General features: G+C 49.4%; 8 protein-coding genes across 8 annotated transcripts; 3 read left to right on the top strand and 5 right to left on the bottom strand.

Annotated features, from left to right (window-relative positions):
- Positions 1-359: 359 nt before the first annotated feature.
- PtrM4_114630 (HET domain containing protein) lies at positions 360-2,402 on the bottom strand (the record flags this gene model as incomplete). Its single annotated transcript, XM_001934851.2, has 2 exons — positions 360-2,115; positions 2,170-2,402. The coding sequence occupies 2 exons, from the start codon at positions 2,400-2,402 to the stop codon at positions 360-362; spliced, it is 1,989 nt and encodes a 662-aa protein (XP_001934886.2).
- A 1,245-nt stretch (positions 2,403-3,647) lies between these two features.
- PtrM4_114640 (Atrophin-1 multi-domain protein) lies at positions 3,648-4,490 on the bottom strand (the record flags this gene model as incomplete). Its single annotated transcript, XM_001934852.2, has 2 exons — positions 3,648-4,244; positions 4,299-4,490. 2 exons carry the CDS (start codon positions 4,488-4,490, stop codon positions 3,648-3,650), a joined length of 789 nt encoding a protein of 262 aa, XP_001934887.1.
- A 1,870-nt stretch (positions 4,491-6,360) lies between these two features.
- On the bottom strand, positions 6,361-6,992 carry PtrM4_114650 (uncharacterized protein; the record flags this gene model as incomplete). The annotated part of the gene is made up of 2 exons (XM_001934853.2): positions 6,361-6,642; positions 6,738-6,992. The coding sequence occupies 2 exons, from the start codon at positions 6,990-6,992 to the stop codon at positions 6,361-6,363; spliced, it is 537 nt and encodes a 178-aa protein (XP_001934888.2).
- Positions 6,993-8,102: 1,110 nt separating this feature from the next.
- PtrM4_114660 (uncharacterized protein) lies at positions 8,103-8,336 on the bottom strand (the record flags this gene model as incomplete). The annotated part of the gene is made up of 1 exon (XM_066108137.1): positions 8,103-8,336. One exon carries the CDS (start codon positions 8,334-8,336, stop codon positions 8,103-8,105), a length of 234 nt encoding a protein of 77 aa, XP_065961322.1.
- Positions 8,337-9,223: 887 nt separating this feature from the next.
- On the bottom strand, positions 9,224-10,110 carry PtrM4_114670 (uncharacterized protein; the record flags this gene model as incomplete). The annotated part of the gene is made up of 2 exons (XM_001934854.2): positions 9,224-9,450; positions 9,501-10,110. 2 exons carry the CDS (start codon positions 10,108-10,110, stop codon positions 9,224-9,226), a joined length of 837 nt encoding a protein of 278 aa, XP_001934889.2.
- Positions 10,111-12,394: 2,284 nt separating this feature from the next.
- On the top strand, positions 12,395-13,747 carry PtrM4_114680 (uncharacterized protein; the record flags this gene model as incomplete). The annotated part of the gene is made up of 2 exons (XM_066108138.1): positions 12,395-12,874; positions 12,908-13,747. 2 exons carry the CDS (start codon positions 12,395-12,397, stop codon positions 13,745-13,747), a joined length of 1,320 nt encoding a protein of 439 aa, XP_065961323.1.
- A 39-nt stretch (positions 13,748-13,786) lies between these two features.
- Positions 13,787-14,776, top strand: PtrM4_114690 (uncharacterized protein; the record flags this gene model as incomplete). Its single annotated transcript, XM_066108139.1, has 1 exon — positions 13,787-14,776. One exon carries the CDS (start codon positions 13,787-13,789, stop codon positions 14,774-14,776), a length of 990 nt encoding a protein of 329 aa, XP_065961324.1.
- A 230-nt stretch (positions 14,777-15,006) lies between these two features.
- Positions 15,007-17,229, top strand: PtrM4_114700 (uncharacterized protein; the record flags this gene model as incomplete). The annotated part of the gene is made up of 1 exon (XM_066108140.1): positions 15,007-17,229. The coding sequence occupies one exon, from the start codon at positions 15,007-15,009 to the stop codon at positions 17,227-17,229; it is 2,223 nt and encodes a 740-aa protein (XP_065961325.1).
- Positions 17,230-17,438: the final 209 nt, after the last annotated feature.

Consider the following 17,438-nt stretch of genomic DNA (forward strand, 5'->3'; position numbering starts at 1 on the left):
TTGGCTCAAGGGCGTGAGTCAGGAGGGTGCCTGGAGGGCTGGAAGGGTGGTCTAGAAGGGACTATGGCGAGTTGTGGATAGAATTTGTTACCCGCGGGGGTTACTGGGTTGGAGAGAAGCTCGCCTTGCTAGTATGGAGAGATGTGCGTTGCGTGGGAGCCGTCGGGATGGTGGTTTATAGTAGCTTCCTAGCGGATGTCTTTGCGATGAGTTATGAAAGTAGTGTCGCGCGTGTAGGAAGATAATGGTCATGATTGTTTTACTGGCCAGTGTGTTGTTGCGCAACAGAATACAAGTCTGCTTGAGTAAGTCCAGCTGCCAATCACCGAGCAGATAAGGACACTTACGTCCTTTAGTCTTCACTCGAGGACAATGCTTTCGGATTTTGGTGATGCTTCAACCCATTGCTTCAGGTAAACTGTTCCGAGGCACAGTCTTTGGTAAACGGTACCGACATTGCCCTGAACAGGGCTTGGTATAATGAACATTACATGTAAGCAAGGCGGCATTTCGAAGACACGGAGCAGGTTTCCGTGAATGTCGAGGTAACTTTGACCGGACAAATGTTTGGACAGTGCTATTCCGCAGTCCCCGTTTTTAATATAAAGTTTGCTGATGTTATTCTCACTAACATCCCAATGATACAAGTCAGTCCTAGCAACAGTGGCACCAGGATGGTAGACGGATACCGTTTCTCGGAAATCCGCATGTTTTGGGAACTCGGCAACGTGGTCCGTCGATGTTGTTATATCCGCTTCTTGTTTGGGAGAACAAGGGCACCCGTAAAATTCACTAATGGATGGGAGTTCGGTAAAGTAAATGTCGCTAAGACTGATATAGGACGTATGTTCCTGAGACATGGAGAGGGCTATGCAGTCAACACGGGACTGTCCTAGATTGATAGTGTTGATCAATTCCCTTGCATTCTGATCTGCATGAACTACGCCTGCAAATCTCCCATTGCTTCGAATAAGAATAGGATGCTCGTGAGATCCATAAGGAGTGCAGTCTAACGTAAATGAAGCTTTTTGTGTATGAACCATTATCCGTCCGGGTACTTCCGTCAGTTCTTCGGGGATGTCCTTGAATAATTCTTTCTCATCATACTCCTGGAAAGCCTCCTGTCGATAATCAAGTGAGTTGTCGGACGATCGTTCTTGCAGCCGAGCTGAATAGTCTTCCCTAGAACAGTCGAGTTTGAAGTACTCTGGTAGTGTAGAACGTATACAGCCATTTGCCCATGCGAGTCCCACCAGAAGATTTGGACACGACGCATGTGAACCGCCAATGGCTACCCTGGTACTTGTACCATCACTCTGGACTGTTGTGCACCAATATGCAAGAGAACATATGTCCCAATTATACTGCAGGAATTTTACACTCCTCGCTGATATCCATGACCATGTAGGAAAGACATCCGTCCCTATGGTTATTGGTGGTTTGGGACAAGATTCATTCTGCACCCAGAGGATTGCAAGATTGAAGATATCCCAAGGTAGGCCAAAAGACGTCCGATGGCCATACCTTGATTCAAGTAGACCAGAGAAGGTTTGTAAGACGTCAGCCTGATTTTTCAGTGTCCTTTCCATATACTCCTGGATATGAGCCAGAAAATATTCGATGACACCCGATTCTATGCGCCATTTCGAACCAGGTGCCTCTGCAGAGATATATTCCTGAAGGGGTGTCTTATGCTCGATGTAGAGCCCATAGTCGGTAAAGAAGACCAAAACCGAAGATGGGATATGCTCTTGGTAAGTCCAGCCGCGCTGATTCCATTTGGATTTTGAGAAGACTCTTGGCAGATCTGGTGCAGGTTCGACGATTTTAAGTCCGTTCTGTAGGTCTAGGTATTCTCGTTTCTGTCTTGCACGGCTAATGCCGGACAAGCCACATGCAGCGCTCGAACCCGCCGCTGCAACAATAGTAAATGCTGCATGGTGATACAAACTCCCCATGTGCTTCAACTCGATGGAGTTCGCATCGATCTCATCTTGAACAATGCAGAGGCGGTCGATCCACAAATATCGGTGCTCCAATTCCCTACACGCTGTCATAGCGTCCAATATCGTGAGCGCCAAATCTATGTTCTCTAGGTTGCCAGGAAAGGAGAGACTATCGACATTTGAGCGCAATGTCCGGAAGTGGTTGACAGAGTCGTTTCCCTACACGTAAGATAGTGCAACATATTGTGCACCTTGCGGTAGCTGGATAACACAGCGTTGATCAACGTCAATCACGCGGATGTCGCGAAGCGGTTCGTATACGGGCAATATATGCGTCGTATCCTCGCGCTTCTGTGGTTCCATTAAAGGTGAGAGGTAGGAGCGTAGCCAAGGCCAGTCGATATATGTCCAGGGACGTGCTGCTTTTTCCTCGGGTAGAGTAGTGGTTAGATCCATTTTCCCCCATTCTACCCCCCAAGCCGCTTCGAGTTGATGTAATTCGGGATCATTGTTGATTAGCACATCTACCGTTCCCAGGTAAACCGTAAATTCTTCATCATGTTTACTTGCATCTTCCTCCTCTTTTTTCCACTTTGCCTCACAGGCAATCATGAAACTGCAAACATCGCACTGTTCTGAGTTTCTAGAACATTTGTACGAAAAGGTCCAGTTTTCGTCATTAAAGCAACCAAGGAGGTGCCAGATACGAATATGTCGGCATTTCGCACATAGGTTAAACCGAATCTGCGACTTCTTGCTATCGCATCGATCACAGGCCTCGTGGAAGAATCGACGCTTCTCATTGCCGTCGCTTTTCTTATGCTTTAGGTTCAACGACGGGCAGATATCGCAGTCAACGTCGCTCTCTGACCCGGCAGCCTCCGTGACGGCAGTTTAGAGTTATCGCAAGAATGTGAGGTACAAAGGAGGAAGTGTGAAATATGAGATGATGAATGAGAAAGACAGAGGAGGGGTAGACGATTACCTGGAATTGCGGCACAGTCAAGCTGCATTTCTGCAGAGCAGTCACAACTGATCAACAACCCTGATGGGCCAAGATCGAAGGCAGGCGCACCCACTCAGCGCCTGCCTCACGCCCCGCCATCCGACAACGCCGCATCCCACTGAAAAGCCGGATCATCCAGTCTCTCCAGTCAGTCACTCAATCACACATCACCCAAAACTCAGTCAAACAAAACCCATTTCCTTGAGCACGAGCCCATGCAAATCCATATCATTGACTACATAGATATCTCTACATGAAGCGTGCCTTGGCGCACAAGTCCGAGGGTCCTCCCCCTCAAACCGTAGTTGATCAAAAGACAAAGACCATTTCAAAAGTCCTCATCTTTTCGTCGCAAATGCCCCGCCATCCATGACGCCACCCCCATATCTCAGGGGGCAACAAAGCCACGGAAGATGCGTTGAAAAAAAAACTAAACTTGAAAGAAACTCGTGTGGGCAGCTTCCCATAAACCAGCAGCAATAAATAAACTTGAGTTGTCGTTAGAGATCCAAAGAGTGGGTTTGATTGATAAAGAAGGAACAAAGAAGGAAGAAAAGAAGATTCGTAATCATAATATGCACAGAAGAAAGAGGGGTGTTGAAGAAGGGTCCGCGGTGTCGTCATCGTAGGGTACTGAATTTCGACGACGACAGCATGGGCAATGGTTTTATCCAGAAGTTGTTTGATGGAAGCACTTAAGAGCGGATGACTACACCCTGGCGGCGGGTAGTCTTCTCCTCGTAGACGTACTCGTCCTCAGAAGAGCAGTCAGAAGAGTCATCCGAGTAACCACATCGAGCACCGCCGCAGTCAAGCTTGACGCGGTCACCAGCGCGGGTGATGCCGTAGCGTTCGCACGTGCAGCATGAGCTACCAGAGCTAACACTGGACGGGCTAGAGCTGTTTGTGGAGCGGCTGGTGAGCGAGGGAACGTCTGAGCTCTCATCGGAGTCGTATTCGGAGTCATCTGACGACTCTTCGATGGTTTGCTTGGCGAAGCGGGCGTTGAGGGCCTCGAGTGTGGTCTTGTCGTACTGCGTGTTGATGACTTGGCGGGTCTCGTGCGGGCGCTGGGGCTTGGGGGCGACGATGCGTTCGGGGCTGAGGCCACGGCCCTTGGGGATGGTGGCGGTCGAGACGCGGCGTGACTTGCGGTCTGAGCTGGATGTGGTTGTCTTTGAGCTCGACTTGGCGGCGGGGATGTCGATGATGTTTAGCTTGCGACCGGTGGTGGGCTCGGTGGTGTGGTCCTTAGCGGGGTCGTGCGAGACGTGGTAGCCGTCAATAATGTACTATGTCCTAATTAGCATCCCTCCCATCGCAACATGGATGTGACATGAACATACGTAGTACCAGTAGCGCTGTCCCTGCTTCAAAGTCTGTCCTTGGAACTTGAAGCATCCGACCCAGCCTCCAGACTTCTTGGGGTCCTTTGAGAGCGGGAGTTGTCCTTGGTAGCCGTCCCATGAGCCGAGCAAGTGCACGGTCTTGCAGTTGGAGGAAGTGCGAAGAGTAAAGTTAAGCTGGATAGCGGCCATTGTGAAATTGTTTCTTTCTTTCTTTCTGAAGTAAAAATTGGTATTATGAAGTATCGTTTTCTTTCGAAATTGTCCGATGCCAAGCTAATGGATAGACGTCGAGATTGCTGAAGAAGCTGTGCGGGTGTTGAGAGATTCGTAAAAGTTTGCGAGTTTGCGTTGTCGTTTGGTGTGAATGTTCGTTTCGAGCAAGTAGAGCTGCGTATTACGTGAAGTGGACCGGCCACAAGGGAAGTGAATTACTGTGAAAAGGGTGGGTATAGGGTTGTCGGTAGAGTAGTGATAATTAGATGGCACCAGGCCTGGAGAGGAGAGAGGAGAAGAAGGGGGAGGGTAAAAAAGAATAGACAAAAAACGAACACAACAGCTCTGAACTTGACACACTTGCTGAAGAAAAAAAAGACGACATATGAGCGGCCACAGGCCTACTTATCTACAGACATTGCATTGCACGACTGCTGGGCGACCATTGGGCATTAGCGAGGGGCTAGCAAGCAGGCATACTGCGCTACGCCCACAGTGGACCAGACGTCGCTGCGCCCCGGTAGCGATTGATTGCACACAGGCCATTTTGGCAGGGTGTAAGCTGGTAGCGGGTGTGGAGAGCAGTCTATCGAATGTACGGCGAGCGCTTGACGGTGATGCGAGAGTGGTGCACCACTCGTCGTGTGTAGCCGGGCGTCTTGCTTCTGGCCCCTCATTCGTCAGCGCGGGCGGGGAATACATGAGTGGGTCGTCACGTAGAGCACGGGCCCGAGGTGAAAACATGCATCCAATCAGAAATGACGACGAGGTGAGCCATGTGATGTCGGGATGTGCGAGGTGCAGATCGCTTTCTGTCACACTGCATGCTCGACGGGGGAACTTAGGCTTGAAGGCTGATGACGGATGCAGAAAATTTTGCTTATCAAGGTTGCTACCTTGATCAACCTGCAGCTATCCTCCCTGCTACATAGAGTCCTATTTACAGCCATTCCGTACCCACATCTCCCACTCCACCCAATCCCATCACTCCGAGGCCAGTTTACTCGTCACCAAATGCCCCAAAGGGGACAATGGGCGGCTAATAAACTTAGTGGCTTGCAGCGCCATCCAACCACAGCATCTCTCTACCAACCTCACTTGGATACCATATGAGCAACATCTCCGGCCACATTGCGGTCACAACGTCCGCCATGTGGAAGCAAACGTATATCGTAATGCCATGCAGGGTGGGCTTGCATACAGCCTCGTAAGTGTCGAAATCATGCATTGTCAGGAGACGGAACAAGGACGGGCACTTCGGTGCGGCTGAGGCACAGCGCTTCGACACCAGGTACGCGAAATGAAGGCTGTATCGCTCAATGACGGGAGTTTGCACCTCGGGTACGTCATTGTTCGTCGGGTATGGATAAGTGATGAATTCCTTGGGCACACAAGAAGCAGGGTACATGCTGTGTCACTGTTGTGCTCTTCGAAGCTTCCTGCTTCGACTTGGAATAGATCCGCCGAGAATGTGGCCTTGCTTTTGCGTCTGCGTCCCTCAACTCCCAACGCCCCATGGCGCACATCAATCGGACAGTTTCCAATCCCACATGGATGCCCAGCAAGACTAGACTGAAAAGAGTGAGGTTCATCTTGAAAGCCTACGCGCCGTACCCAGGACATGAACGCTACAGATGCACCGTCACCGGAGGCCTGCCCAATAAGATCGAGTATTGGTCACGCAGACAGCCACTTCACTATTAGCTCCTCAACATGATCATGCAAGGCCCGCACTCGCATCTTGACATGAAGCCACTTGATATTACATGCAGGTTCGAGTAGTTCAACGCCGCCATGACCTGGTATCGTGAATATCGTACATGCATTCTGTCCGAAGCTTGCCGACTCAGCAACCCAATAGATTGGCCAATTCCTCTGGCGTCAACGTGCTCTTTCTCCTCTTTGGCCTGCCACCGACTCTTGTCCTGACTGGAGACCTAGCTGCGCGCCTTGTGGTTACGTCTTCAGAGACTGCGACGCTGTCATCCACCTGTGCGGTGGGGCTGGTAAACTTTTGGCCGTCGGTTACGGCGGCAGCTTCCGCAGCTTCTCGTAGCTTGTCTTTGACCTTCAACTTGGGTGACGGCTCATCGGGGTGGGCATGTGGGCTAGAGAGGCGTTTCTTGGTCTGATGAAGGTTGTTAGTATTGGATATTGGAAGAAGAGGTGCTTGAGATGAAGGGAAAGAAAACTTTGCTGCTCGTCAAAATCATGGTAACGTACATGGCGTGGTGCCCGGCCATCTCGACTTGCTTGTCTCGATGCTCGTTCTTGAGACTGTGGTGGCTTGGCTGCAGAGCTTGGGCGACTAGGCTTCTCCGCACCAACTAGGTCGATCCCAGAGGCATCCGCGTTCTCGTTTTCGACTTGAGAGGGTGTGTTGGGTATGGATGGTGAAAAGGCTACCTTTCTGGGCGACTTGTTGCCGCTGGTTTCTCCAAGCGCTGATTGACTGGGTTGCAGCTTGATCTTGAACATATCGGGTCCCTTGGTCCTTTCCGGAGCTTCCTCTACTCTGGGTGAAAGATGGCGCTCTGTGTCTTGTTGCTCTCTTTGCTCGTCAGAATCATCCACATCTTCGTCAAAGACTGAGCTGGCAGCCTCATCCTCTTCTTCCTCCTCGTCCTCGTCCTCGTCCTCGTCGATGATGGAAATGCCTTCATGGTTGGCCGCTTCTAGGCCATGACTAAAACCGAGACCCATCCTAAGCTCTTCGAGGTTGATAGTGTCGCCATTGGTCATGCGCTTCCTCCAGGAGTCCATCAAAATGAAAGACTCGCGTAGACGAGCTTCCATCTTCTCCCAGCCGGCCCGTAGTCTGTGTATCTCTTCTTCGCGCATCTCGACCTCCTCCACTGACACAAAATTCGGGTTGGTGAGCAGATTCTTCAGATTGTCCAGGACTGTGTCCATGTCATCGGCTAGGGTCTCGTAGTTGGTGGGCAGCGCGTGGAGCATGCCCTGTCGTGCGCTGTCGTCGTCTTCATCCAGAACCGATGCATCTTCTTCGCCCCCTTTCCCATTCTGCTCTGACATGCCCTGGAGCTCCCTCAGTGTCAGGAGTGTGCTCCGTACAAGACCGATCAGATTGTCGTTCTCATCGCTCAAGCTCTGGCTTAGATGAGTCAAGAACTCAGTCGTCTCCTGTTTGAGACTATACTCAGGGTCGTCGACATTTGGCACCTCGTCGCGTACAGTGCTGGTAGTGCCTAGGCCCACGCTTCCGGGGTTGATTGTGATACTTGCGCCCACCAGACCCGTCTTGTTGCCCCGCTGTTGGCTTGTTAGGTGACTCTTGAGCCTTGAGATCTCTCTATCGCGTTTTCGCACGTCGTTTGTGCAACTTGTCCGTACTTGGTCAACCGTCGTCTTCAATCGCTGCATCTCTGCGCGCAACTTTCGTGCCGATGATTCAGCGGTTTGCAAAGCTTTGCGCGCCGATTGTTCTTGCGCCTGGGCGAGCGACAACTGTCGCGAGAGGTCTGCATTGCGGTTATGTTGCTTTTCCAAAGCAGCTGTTTGGCGCGTCGATTCCGAGCGGAGGCTTCGCAGCGTTTCGGCGATGGATTCGCGGTACTCGTGGTCGCGCTATGCACTCGTTAGGGGTATGTCGTCGAAAATAACACGGTGGCATATGCATACATCGCGCTTCAGTATCAAATCGTGGACTAGGTTGATAATCTGAGCCATGGTGGCTTCTTTCCCTCCTTCGCCCCTTGATGGGTGCGCAAACTCAATGGGCTTGCCATTGCGCAACAATCCCCGCGCAAGAAGTAAGTTGTTGATGTAGGTCGATGCAGTCTTAAGATTATATGACTCCATCTTGATGGGCGGCTTTCGGCGTCGTGGGCGGCAGCGTCGTCGGGAAGGCTGCTCGTCCAATGTTTGTTTACCAGTGTTCCTAATCCAGCGGAAGGAGCAACCGGCCAGTCCGCGCTAACCAGGTTCCTGACACGAACTACCGATATCTCCGCGACAACTCGTGGACAGCACCACTCCACCACCATCTTAGCATGCGAACATCACTGAAGAGATGGGTTATTTGAGGACGTTTCGTAGATAAGTATTATCGCACGCCACGTGGTAACTTCCTCGCCCAAACAGTTGTACAAGACCACCTGTTCGAGTTTTGATGTTTAGCCAAGACGCTAGTGGTTGGTACCTAGGTAACGTAGACCTTGGTGAGAAACTCCAAACTTTATGCCACCCACATGCCACTCACATGCCATCAACATGTCATCAACACCATAAATACGGCTTCAATACTCCAAACTCGTATATCCTGTCAGATCTAGTACCGTCTGTTCAGTTTCAAATCATGCCCAGGTCGTGTAGCCTAAAGTATGCGCGCTGTGGTTAGGTTACTCAACACAGTCCTTTTGGAGAAAAAGGATAACCTGCATGCTCAATTTGAGATCAGTTTGATCTAGAACAGACCCAGTAGTAGCAGTAGACAGATTACTGTGGATATAGCAGTAGTTCATGACGCCAGTCTATCAACGAAGCCTTCCAAAGTAAAACATCAATTTGCTCGAATAACTTAGAATTACCATGCAGCAAAAGGCAATGGATGCGGAAAATTAATCGCTATAGAGTTATTTGACTGCTGCGCTACAACCAACATTTGTCTAAGATACAAGATTTTCGGCGTTTCTCTGATAAGAGAGAGGTACCTCCATCTCAAGAGTAACAGAGTGTTCCTCCTGCATCTAGCCCGCAATGGAGTAGAATAACAACGAATCTTGGCCGGCCGAGAGCGCGAACGTAAAGTCGACGAATTGGCCCATTCGAAGATTGTGTGGCCTACCAATAGGGGAACATTGAGGGCTATTCTGTTGTGTGTTGCCCGGGTCCATTTGGCAGAGTTTCAGGTTGAAGCCGCGGAGATTCGCTGTGATAGGGGTTATGGGCTTGACCACAAACGTCCGATCGCTGCCTTTAAAAAATGTTAATGATTGTCGTGGAATAAACAATATGGTCACTTACTTAGTACATTGGCACTCACGGACGCTTCTGTGTTATCCTCTAATACCTCGATACCAATGGCGACCACGTTCTTGTCCTTTGCCTTGTAATTTCTGTACCCATATTGTCTCTTGGCAGTTCGGACGCCTTGCCTGGGCGGTGTACTTGGCTGGCAAAGGATATCCTCGATAAATGATTCTTCACCTCCAGGATCCACTCCGTTAGGGATACTAAGCTGCACACAGACGGTATTCTCGGGGCACTCGCCGGGCCGGAAAACGCCAAAGCCTTCGCCATTCGCAGGCTCACATTCGTCCTGCCAGGCTCGAGGGCTGACATCCGACCTGCATTCGCGTTGTATCCAAGTTTCGCCCTTAAGACAGGTATTTTGAGCCGGTTGTCGCTTTTCCAGCGCAGATAGAGCACGCTTAGCATGGTTCCACTCAGCCCGTTTCTTAATTTGTGCTAACTCTTCATGGTAGGCGCGGACTTCCTCGATGTATTCCCTTGGGATAATGTCCTCAACGGTAGGGGCATGTCCGACAACATTTGCGGTCGGTGCCGACAAGACCGGAATGGCCAAAAGAGAGCCGATGATAAGGGCTGGAATATCCAGCTTGAGAGCAACCATGGTAAAGATTGGGAGACATGGAAGTGATGGTAATGATGGAATGTAAATAGTGTGATGAACTCGGGGAGGGACTGGAACAGTGAGCTTTATAGTCAATAGCTCTTCTACCAACATATCATTCCGTCCGTCTCCGGTTCCAAGCTGGTGACGTATCTTCTGTAAAAATCCTCTTACCCTTGTTTCGAATGCTTACATGTCGGACCTTTCCATACCACCGTTCTGTGATATTTTCTACGCCGAGTGGCTATCGCTAGTAGATTTATCGCCAATCGCAGATTCGCCTCTAAAGCAGGCGATCCAGAAGTACGATCATGATTAGACCGAGATGGCCGAATATCATCAAAGTTTCTGCATCGAACATATGTTCGGCCAATTCTTAGCAAGTCTCGATGTACCTGAACAACAGTTAGTGCTTATGCATTCTATCTCTCCTTAAGAAGTGCTTCTCCGCCTTTGTCACGCATGAGCGCAAAGCACGTCTGAATGGAACGAAATCGCGGATCTTAGAGCGTCCTGATTCCGCGAATAATCCACGACAAAAAGTGTTATTCTTGGAGAAGACCCTACCGAAAAGTGCGCCAGTGACTTACGACAGGAGCATCTGACAAGATGATAGGACATGATCAGCAATTGAAGATCTCGGGAAGTTTCATCTGCATCTCAAAGCTACCTTGGCATACAGTGGTCCTGCTTCACATCCCTCTATCAGACTTGCTATCAGTCAGTTCAGTCAGTCCGGAGGGCTCCGGACTGACTGAACTGATGTTTGAAGGTCACTGAACTGGACTGAACTGACTGCCAAGACTTTTTAGGTAAATAAAAACTAACTAAACTAGACTGAACTTGCTGCTGCTGCGGACTAACTAGACTAAACTAGACTAACCTAAACTAGATTAACTAGTTGTCAGAACGCAGGTCTACGCCCACTACGCTATGCAACCAAAAAGGTTGTCAGATAATAGCACTGTTGAAGATGAGAGCGTACAGACGCTGGGTTAGACTAGCGCGACCCGGCATCTGAGAGAGCCAATCGGATCACAGGAAGGCTTGGCACCCCCCAGGTGTGCCCACAACCGTAGACAGAACCAACAAACAATCAACAATCAATATCATCACCATTATTACCTATTTCATCAGTATTCCAGATGAGAGTGAATATCTGACAAAGGTACGTATGATCAGTGAACTCCTGATCATCGTGGTAGAATAGTATATATTTTACACCTCGCATTGCGTAGGCCTGACATATATAGCTTAACTGCGCATATAAAAGCGTTAAAATAGCTATTCTAGCGCGTCTTAATAGGCTTAATAAGTTGCTAGATATTAGCTATAACGCCTATCACCTCTGCCTTATTACGCTGTAGGCGCTCTAATAGCTGTTAAGTTTGTGGCGTATAGATAGACGCGATTACGTTAAAAAGGACGCTAATAGGGCTGTACTTACGCTACTTATCTATATACATCTCCTTATTATTAAGGTAAGCGGCGTCGTTCTTGTACGCGCTACAATCTTTACCCTAAATTACTAACTACGCGCCTAGGTTAAGGATGTAGTAGTAGCAGCGCAGCTATCGCTCGCTTATAGTAAAGTTAAACTCCTCTGCTAAAGACTTAACTATAGTGTTATTATTACTTACGTTGTTAAGCATAAAGTATTTAACGCTTATATTATTAACTATTGAGAAGCTGACACTATTAGTAGTAGTATGACTACCTAATAGAGCGCTCTCTAAGGCACAACGGTAGTGGTGGTACAGATTCGTATTGTATTGACTAAGGAGCTATTCACACGTTCGTAGATCCGTGTTGCGTGCAGCTGCGTCCAAGCTCCCCGCTAGGACCCACCTGCACGTGTCACCAATCATGTGACTACTCCTCCGCTTGATACCACCAAGTCACTTACGGGCTGTATTCTCAACATTAACACTAAATAGCTGTAGTATTATCGCCGCTACTAAGGCAATATTATTGATAGTATACGCCCTGTAGAGCTTAGGTAACCTAAGTAAGTAGTTAACTAGCTTGCCCTCGCTGTTAAGGTAGTGTACGCAAAGGCTAGTGAAAGCGTAGTTGTCAGATAGCAGGCGTGTCGAGCCGAAAGTGCCGACACCGCTAGCTAATAACGGGTTAGCGTCTTAGCAGAACAAAACTCTCAGCGTGCACCTTAGAACAGACACAAGAACAAAGAAATCATAAACATCCATCACTTTTGTGCAATATCTTATCTGATCTGACAATTAAGAGTCTCACTGCCTCTATAAAGAGCAACGAACACGCAATAATGACGATAAACCAGAACCAGAGGGACGCGACAGTTATCCTAACCGACTCGAGCAAATGGATCCCCTGGTACCGCCAAATCAAGATGCAATGCGAAGCCCTAGAGATATGGGACATTGTAGATCCAGCGGGCAACACACAGCCTCGTACAAAGCCGACCGAACCTCTCCCTCCACTCGTATCCGACTATGAACCAGCCGCTGCTCTGAGAAATACATCATCAGCTCCATCCTCCTCTACACGAACCGCGAGAGCCAATGCCCGAGCGCCTACACAAGATACAGTTGACATAGTCAACCCTGCTGTTCAAACTCCAGCCATACCAGCTCGATACTCAGAACTCTCAGCGGAGGGGAAGGAGGCATACGATGGGGACTCAAGGGAATTCAAGATGGTTTTTGAATCATACAAAATACGCGAACGAAACTATCGAGACGAACGCACAAACATTGCGGCAATGATCAGACACCTAAATGCAACAGTTAGCCCACACCTCTAAGTGAGCTGCTTTGAGGAACATGGAACTCTCCGCACCTGGATCACAAACCTCCAGGTAGCAGTTGGAGTAGACCTCGACGATGAGATCAGAAGGGTACGAGAGAGGTACCACGATTCCTTGAGACCTATGAGAAGCCCGCAAAATTGGGAATCATGGCTCAGCGAATACGACCAAGCTGCAACTCGCGCCGAAGCCCTAAAGATAGGGGACGTGATACAAAGCAAGCTGGTTGTGGACGACTTCCTAAAAGCAATCTCTAAGATTGCCCCAGCATGGATGGCAACATTCACTGGAGCGGGAAGCGACCGGAACAATATAGAAAGAAGGCAGATGATGAAACTCTTCCGCGAACACATGAGCCTAGCTCACCCAACACGAGGCAAATCAAGAAGTGCCTTTATGACGGGTGAAGCAGCCTACGCGGCGAGCGGTGAATCCGACTCGAACACACAGGGGGACGCCTCAAGTGTGCAAATTAGAGCGCCATCTACCAACCCTAGCCAGGGAAACCAAAGGCAAACAAACAAACGCAAAATGAATGCACCTGGCAACAAGTCCAAGCAATTCCAGAAAAGGAATACAGCAGAAGCTGGCGATATATGTCCTGCTTGTGAACAACGCCATGACATCAGTAGCTGCTACTATGTCAACCCAACTTTGGAGACCCCAGATTGGTTCAAACCGAACAAACACATCACAAAGCTGGTACAGTACAAACTTCAGCATGATGCAGACTTACAAAGAATAATACAGGAAACAAACCTGGAAACGAAGCGACCACGCCTAACTACGGCATCACGATCGATTACACCCTACATCAAGATATCACAAACACCGGACTCAGTCACTGATTGACTAGATGGACGCGAGATCTCGAGGCTGGACGAGGGCATGATGAAAGCGGCATTCAATGCGAGCAATCAAGGATACCCATTAAAGGATGCATTCATCCTGGATTCTGGCTCGACGACGCACATCTGCAACAACCTCTCAAGGCTCGAAGACGTACGCCCGCCTGCGATGGGAGATTACATTTGGGCTGGCAACTCAAGGGTTTGGATACAAGGATACGGAGCAGTCAAGGTGACGGCAGAGGGGGCTCAGGGCAAACAAATTCTACACCTAAGCAATGTTGCCTGGTGCCCAGACTTCCTCTGCAGCCTCGTATCATTCAGGCTGCTCCGAAGACAAGGTATATGGTGGGACAATCGAGGAGACCCGACAAGCCTACGACGATGGGATGGTTCAACCATTGCCACCTTATCGGAACACTATGGGCAATGGGTTATCGAGCCACCTACTACATCAACTTCAGCCTTTCATGTGCGTATGAATCGAGCCAAACGATCACCACAAAAGGCTACTGCCATACTATGGCACAAACGACTCGGACATCCCGGGCCATCCGCGATCGAGCATCTCGTGCAGCAATCTGAGGGGGTGAGGATCAAGGGCATCACCACCGTGGAGTGTGACGCCTGCGGCAGGTCAAAATCGAAACGACAAATACGCAGGACGCCTAGACTGAACGACGAAGGGCCAGGTGAAAGGGTAGCCATCGACTTCCATGAGTATGAGGACGGCAGTTTCACCAAGGAGAAGAGCCAAATGCTGATCACTTGCCGACGGTCCCGATACACATGGGACTTCTACTTCAAGGACAACAGACCGGCTCGCTCAATCATTCGCCTCCTAGGCCTCTTCGTCCAGTTCATGAAGAAACAATTCAACATCACAGTCAAAGTCATCGAGACTGACAACGAGATCGTTACCGTCAAACAAGAGGTCGAAAAATGGTGCACGTCCCTATCAATCAAACTCGAGCCCTCCGCTCCAGATACTCAAGCTCAAAACGGAGGAGCTGAGCGCTCAGGGGTGTTATAAAAGAAAAGGCACGCGCAATTCGACTGGATGCAAACCTTCCATGGGAACTCTGGCCAGAAACTACCAGAGCGGCGGTATACCTATACAATCGAACGCCAAATTACCCAAACAATTGGAAGACACCATACGAAATATTCTATACACACGCAGCTGCCATGAACGGCATAGTCACCGGACCTCGAAAACCAAATCAAGCTCACCTAAAAGCATATGGGTGTAAGGCTTTCGCAATGACAGACGACACCCACAGAGGAAAGTCCAGGCTACAGAGACTAGATCCGAAGGCCTGGATTGGATACCTAGTGGGATACCAGTCGACGAACATTTACCGCATATGGATCCCATCTATGGCAAAGGTAATCAGCACTCGCGACGTAGTGTTTGACGAAGAAACAATCTTCAATGGCAAGACTGAGGACCTGATGGACAATCTCATGCACAACACCCTAGAGGAAATCGCAACGTGGGTGAGAACAGTCGAACTCCCAGGTACTCAGAGCCAACAAGCAGAAACCGAGACGTTCTACGAGGACGATACGACGCAGGAAGAGAGCCCGCGCACTCAGAAAACCAGATACCACCAAGGAAGGAAGGTGGTAGAGGCATATCTAACCCCGCCACCAACTCCTCCACCTGTGGCCTTGCTAGTTCAAGGAGAGGTGAACAACGAGGATATGACGAACATGTCCAACCAATCAACATCAATGACCAGTCCATGGGCAGCCGCATTCATGGCCGGCACCGAATCAGGACACATTGGTCAACACGAAGGAAAGTCAATCGACAAGGCTCAGGTGAAGAGACTACTATCCAAGGGAATCAAGCCCCATCGTAACCAGCTACCGCCACTCCCAACAGCATACTCAAAGCTGGAAGACCATCCACTATACGAAATGTTCAAGGAAGCAGAAAAGACACACCTTCGGAGTCACCAACAAATGAAGTCATGGACTGAGGTCCAAGCATCACCAGTCAAACGAGCAGGGCACCAGATCCTAGACTGTATGTGGGTATACACCTACAAACTCGACAAGCATCACCGCCTCATCAAATGCAAGGCAAGATTGGTAGTAAGGGGAGACCAACAACGCAACATCACCTCCCAAGACACATACGCAGCAACATTGGCAGGACGCTCATTCAGAATGCTTATGGCAATCGCCGCCAAATACGATCTTGAGCTGAAACAATACGACGTCACTAATGCTTTTGTGCATGCTGCAATCGACAGAGAAATATACATGAGGATGCCAAAAGGATATCAGAAGCCTGGCACTCTACTCAAAGTGCAAAAGGCACTCTACGGGCTCCGGATCTCACCATTACTGTGGCAGAAAGAATTCACCGCAACTCTTGCTTCGATAGGGTTTCAACAAATACCACAGGAGCCATGCTGCATGATCAAAGACGGAGTTATCATCTTCTTCTATGTGGACGACATCATCGTTGCGTACCGTTCAAAGCAAGAATCAGAGGCCATGAAGGCCATCAACTGGATCCAAGAAAAATACGCTTGTACGGGAGGAGACAACTTACAGTGGTTTCTCGGTGTAGAGGTTATGCGCAATCGCAAGCAGAAGACCATACAGCTATCTCAAGCTGCATACGTCGACAAAATCAGTCAACTCATCAACCACCAAAATGTAAGGCATGATACGCCAATGTCAGGCATCGAACTCCGACCACGAGAAGGACTCGCAGCACCAGCTGAAGTCAACAAGTACCAACGCAAGATTGGATCGCTTCTATTCGCTGCAGTCACAACAAGACCCGACATAGCCTTTGCAACATCACGACTTGCTCGCTTCCTAATCAATCCAAGTACAGAACACCAAGACGCTGCAGACCGTGTGCTCCTGTATCTCAAGAAAACAGAATCCCTAGCCCTCGAACTCGGTAGAGGCGATGGCCTCGAGGTAGCAAGTGACGCGTCGTTTGCAGACAACACACTGGACAGGAAAAGCTCGCAGGGATACGCAATCAAGCTGTTCGGAGGACTCATCGCCTGGAGAGCAAGCAAGCAAGATACTGTGACAACATCAACAACAGAAGCAGAGCTGCTTGCCCTATCACAAGTTGCTAAGGAGGCAATCTTAACGTCGCGGTTGTTAAAAGAGCTTCAGGTAAAGCTAAGCAATCCAATTATCACAATCAAGTGCGACAATACTCAGACGATCCGTCTAGTAAATGAAGACGTTGCCAAATTGCAAACAAAGCTTCGGCACGTTGACATACACAATCACTGGCTACGACAGGAGGTTACCCGAAAGGTGATCAAGGTAGAGTATGTGCCGTCTGACAACATGATCGCAGACGGGTTCACAAAGCCACTGCCAGCCAATAAATGGGCCAGGTTCCTTGATCAACTGGGACTCGTCGAGCGCGAAGAAGCCCCGCTCAGAGAGATTGAGCTCAAGGAGGTGCAAGAGCAACTGGAAGGCCTCATTATGTAGGATCGATCAACCAGTTTATGCAGCTTGCAATATGCCTTCCAAGCTGAGGGGGTGTGTCAGATAGCAGGCGTGTCGAGCCGAAAGTGCCGACACCGCTAGCTAATAACGGGTTAGCGTCTTAGCAGAACAAAACTCTCAGCGTGCACCTTAGAACAGACACAAGAACAAAGAAATCATAAACATCCATCACTTTTGTGCAATATCTTATC

Source organism: Pyrenophora tritici-repentis, chromosome 6, assembly GCF_003171515.1.
Source record: "Pyrenophora tritici-repentis strain M4 chromosome 6, whole genome shotgun sequence".
Classification (NCBI taxonomy): Eukaryota; Fungi; Ascomycota; class Dothideomycetes; order Pleosporales; family Pleosporaceae; genus Pyrenophora; species Pyrenophora tritici-repentis.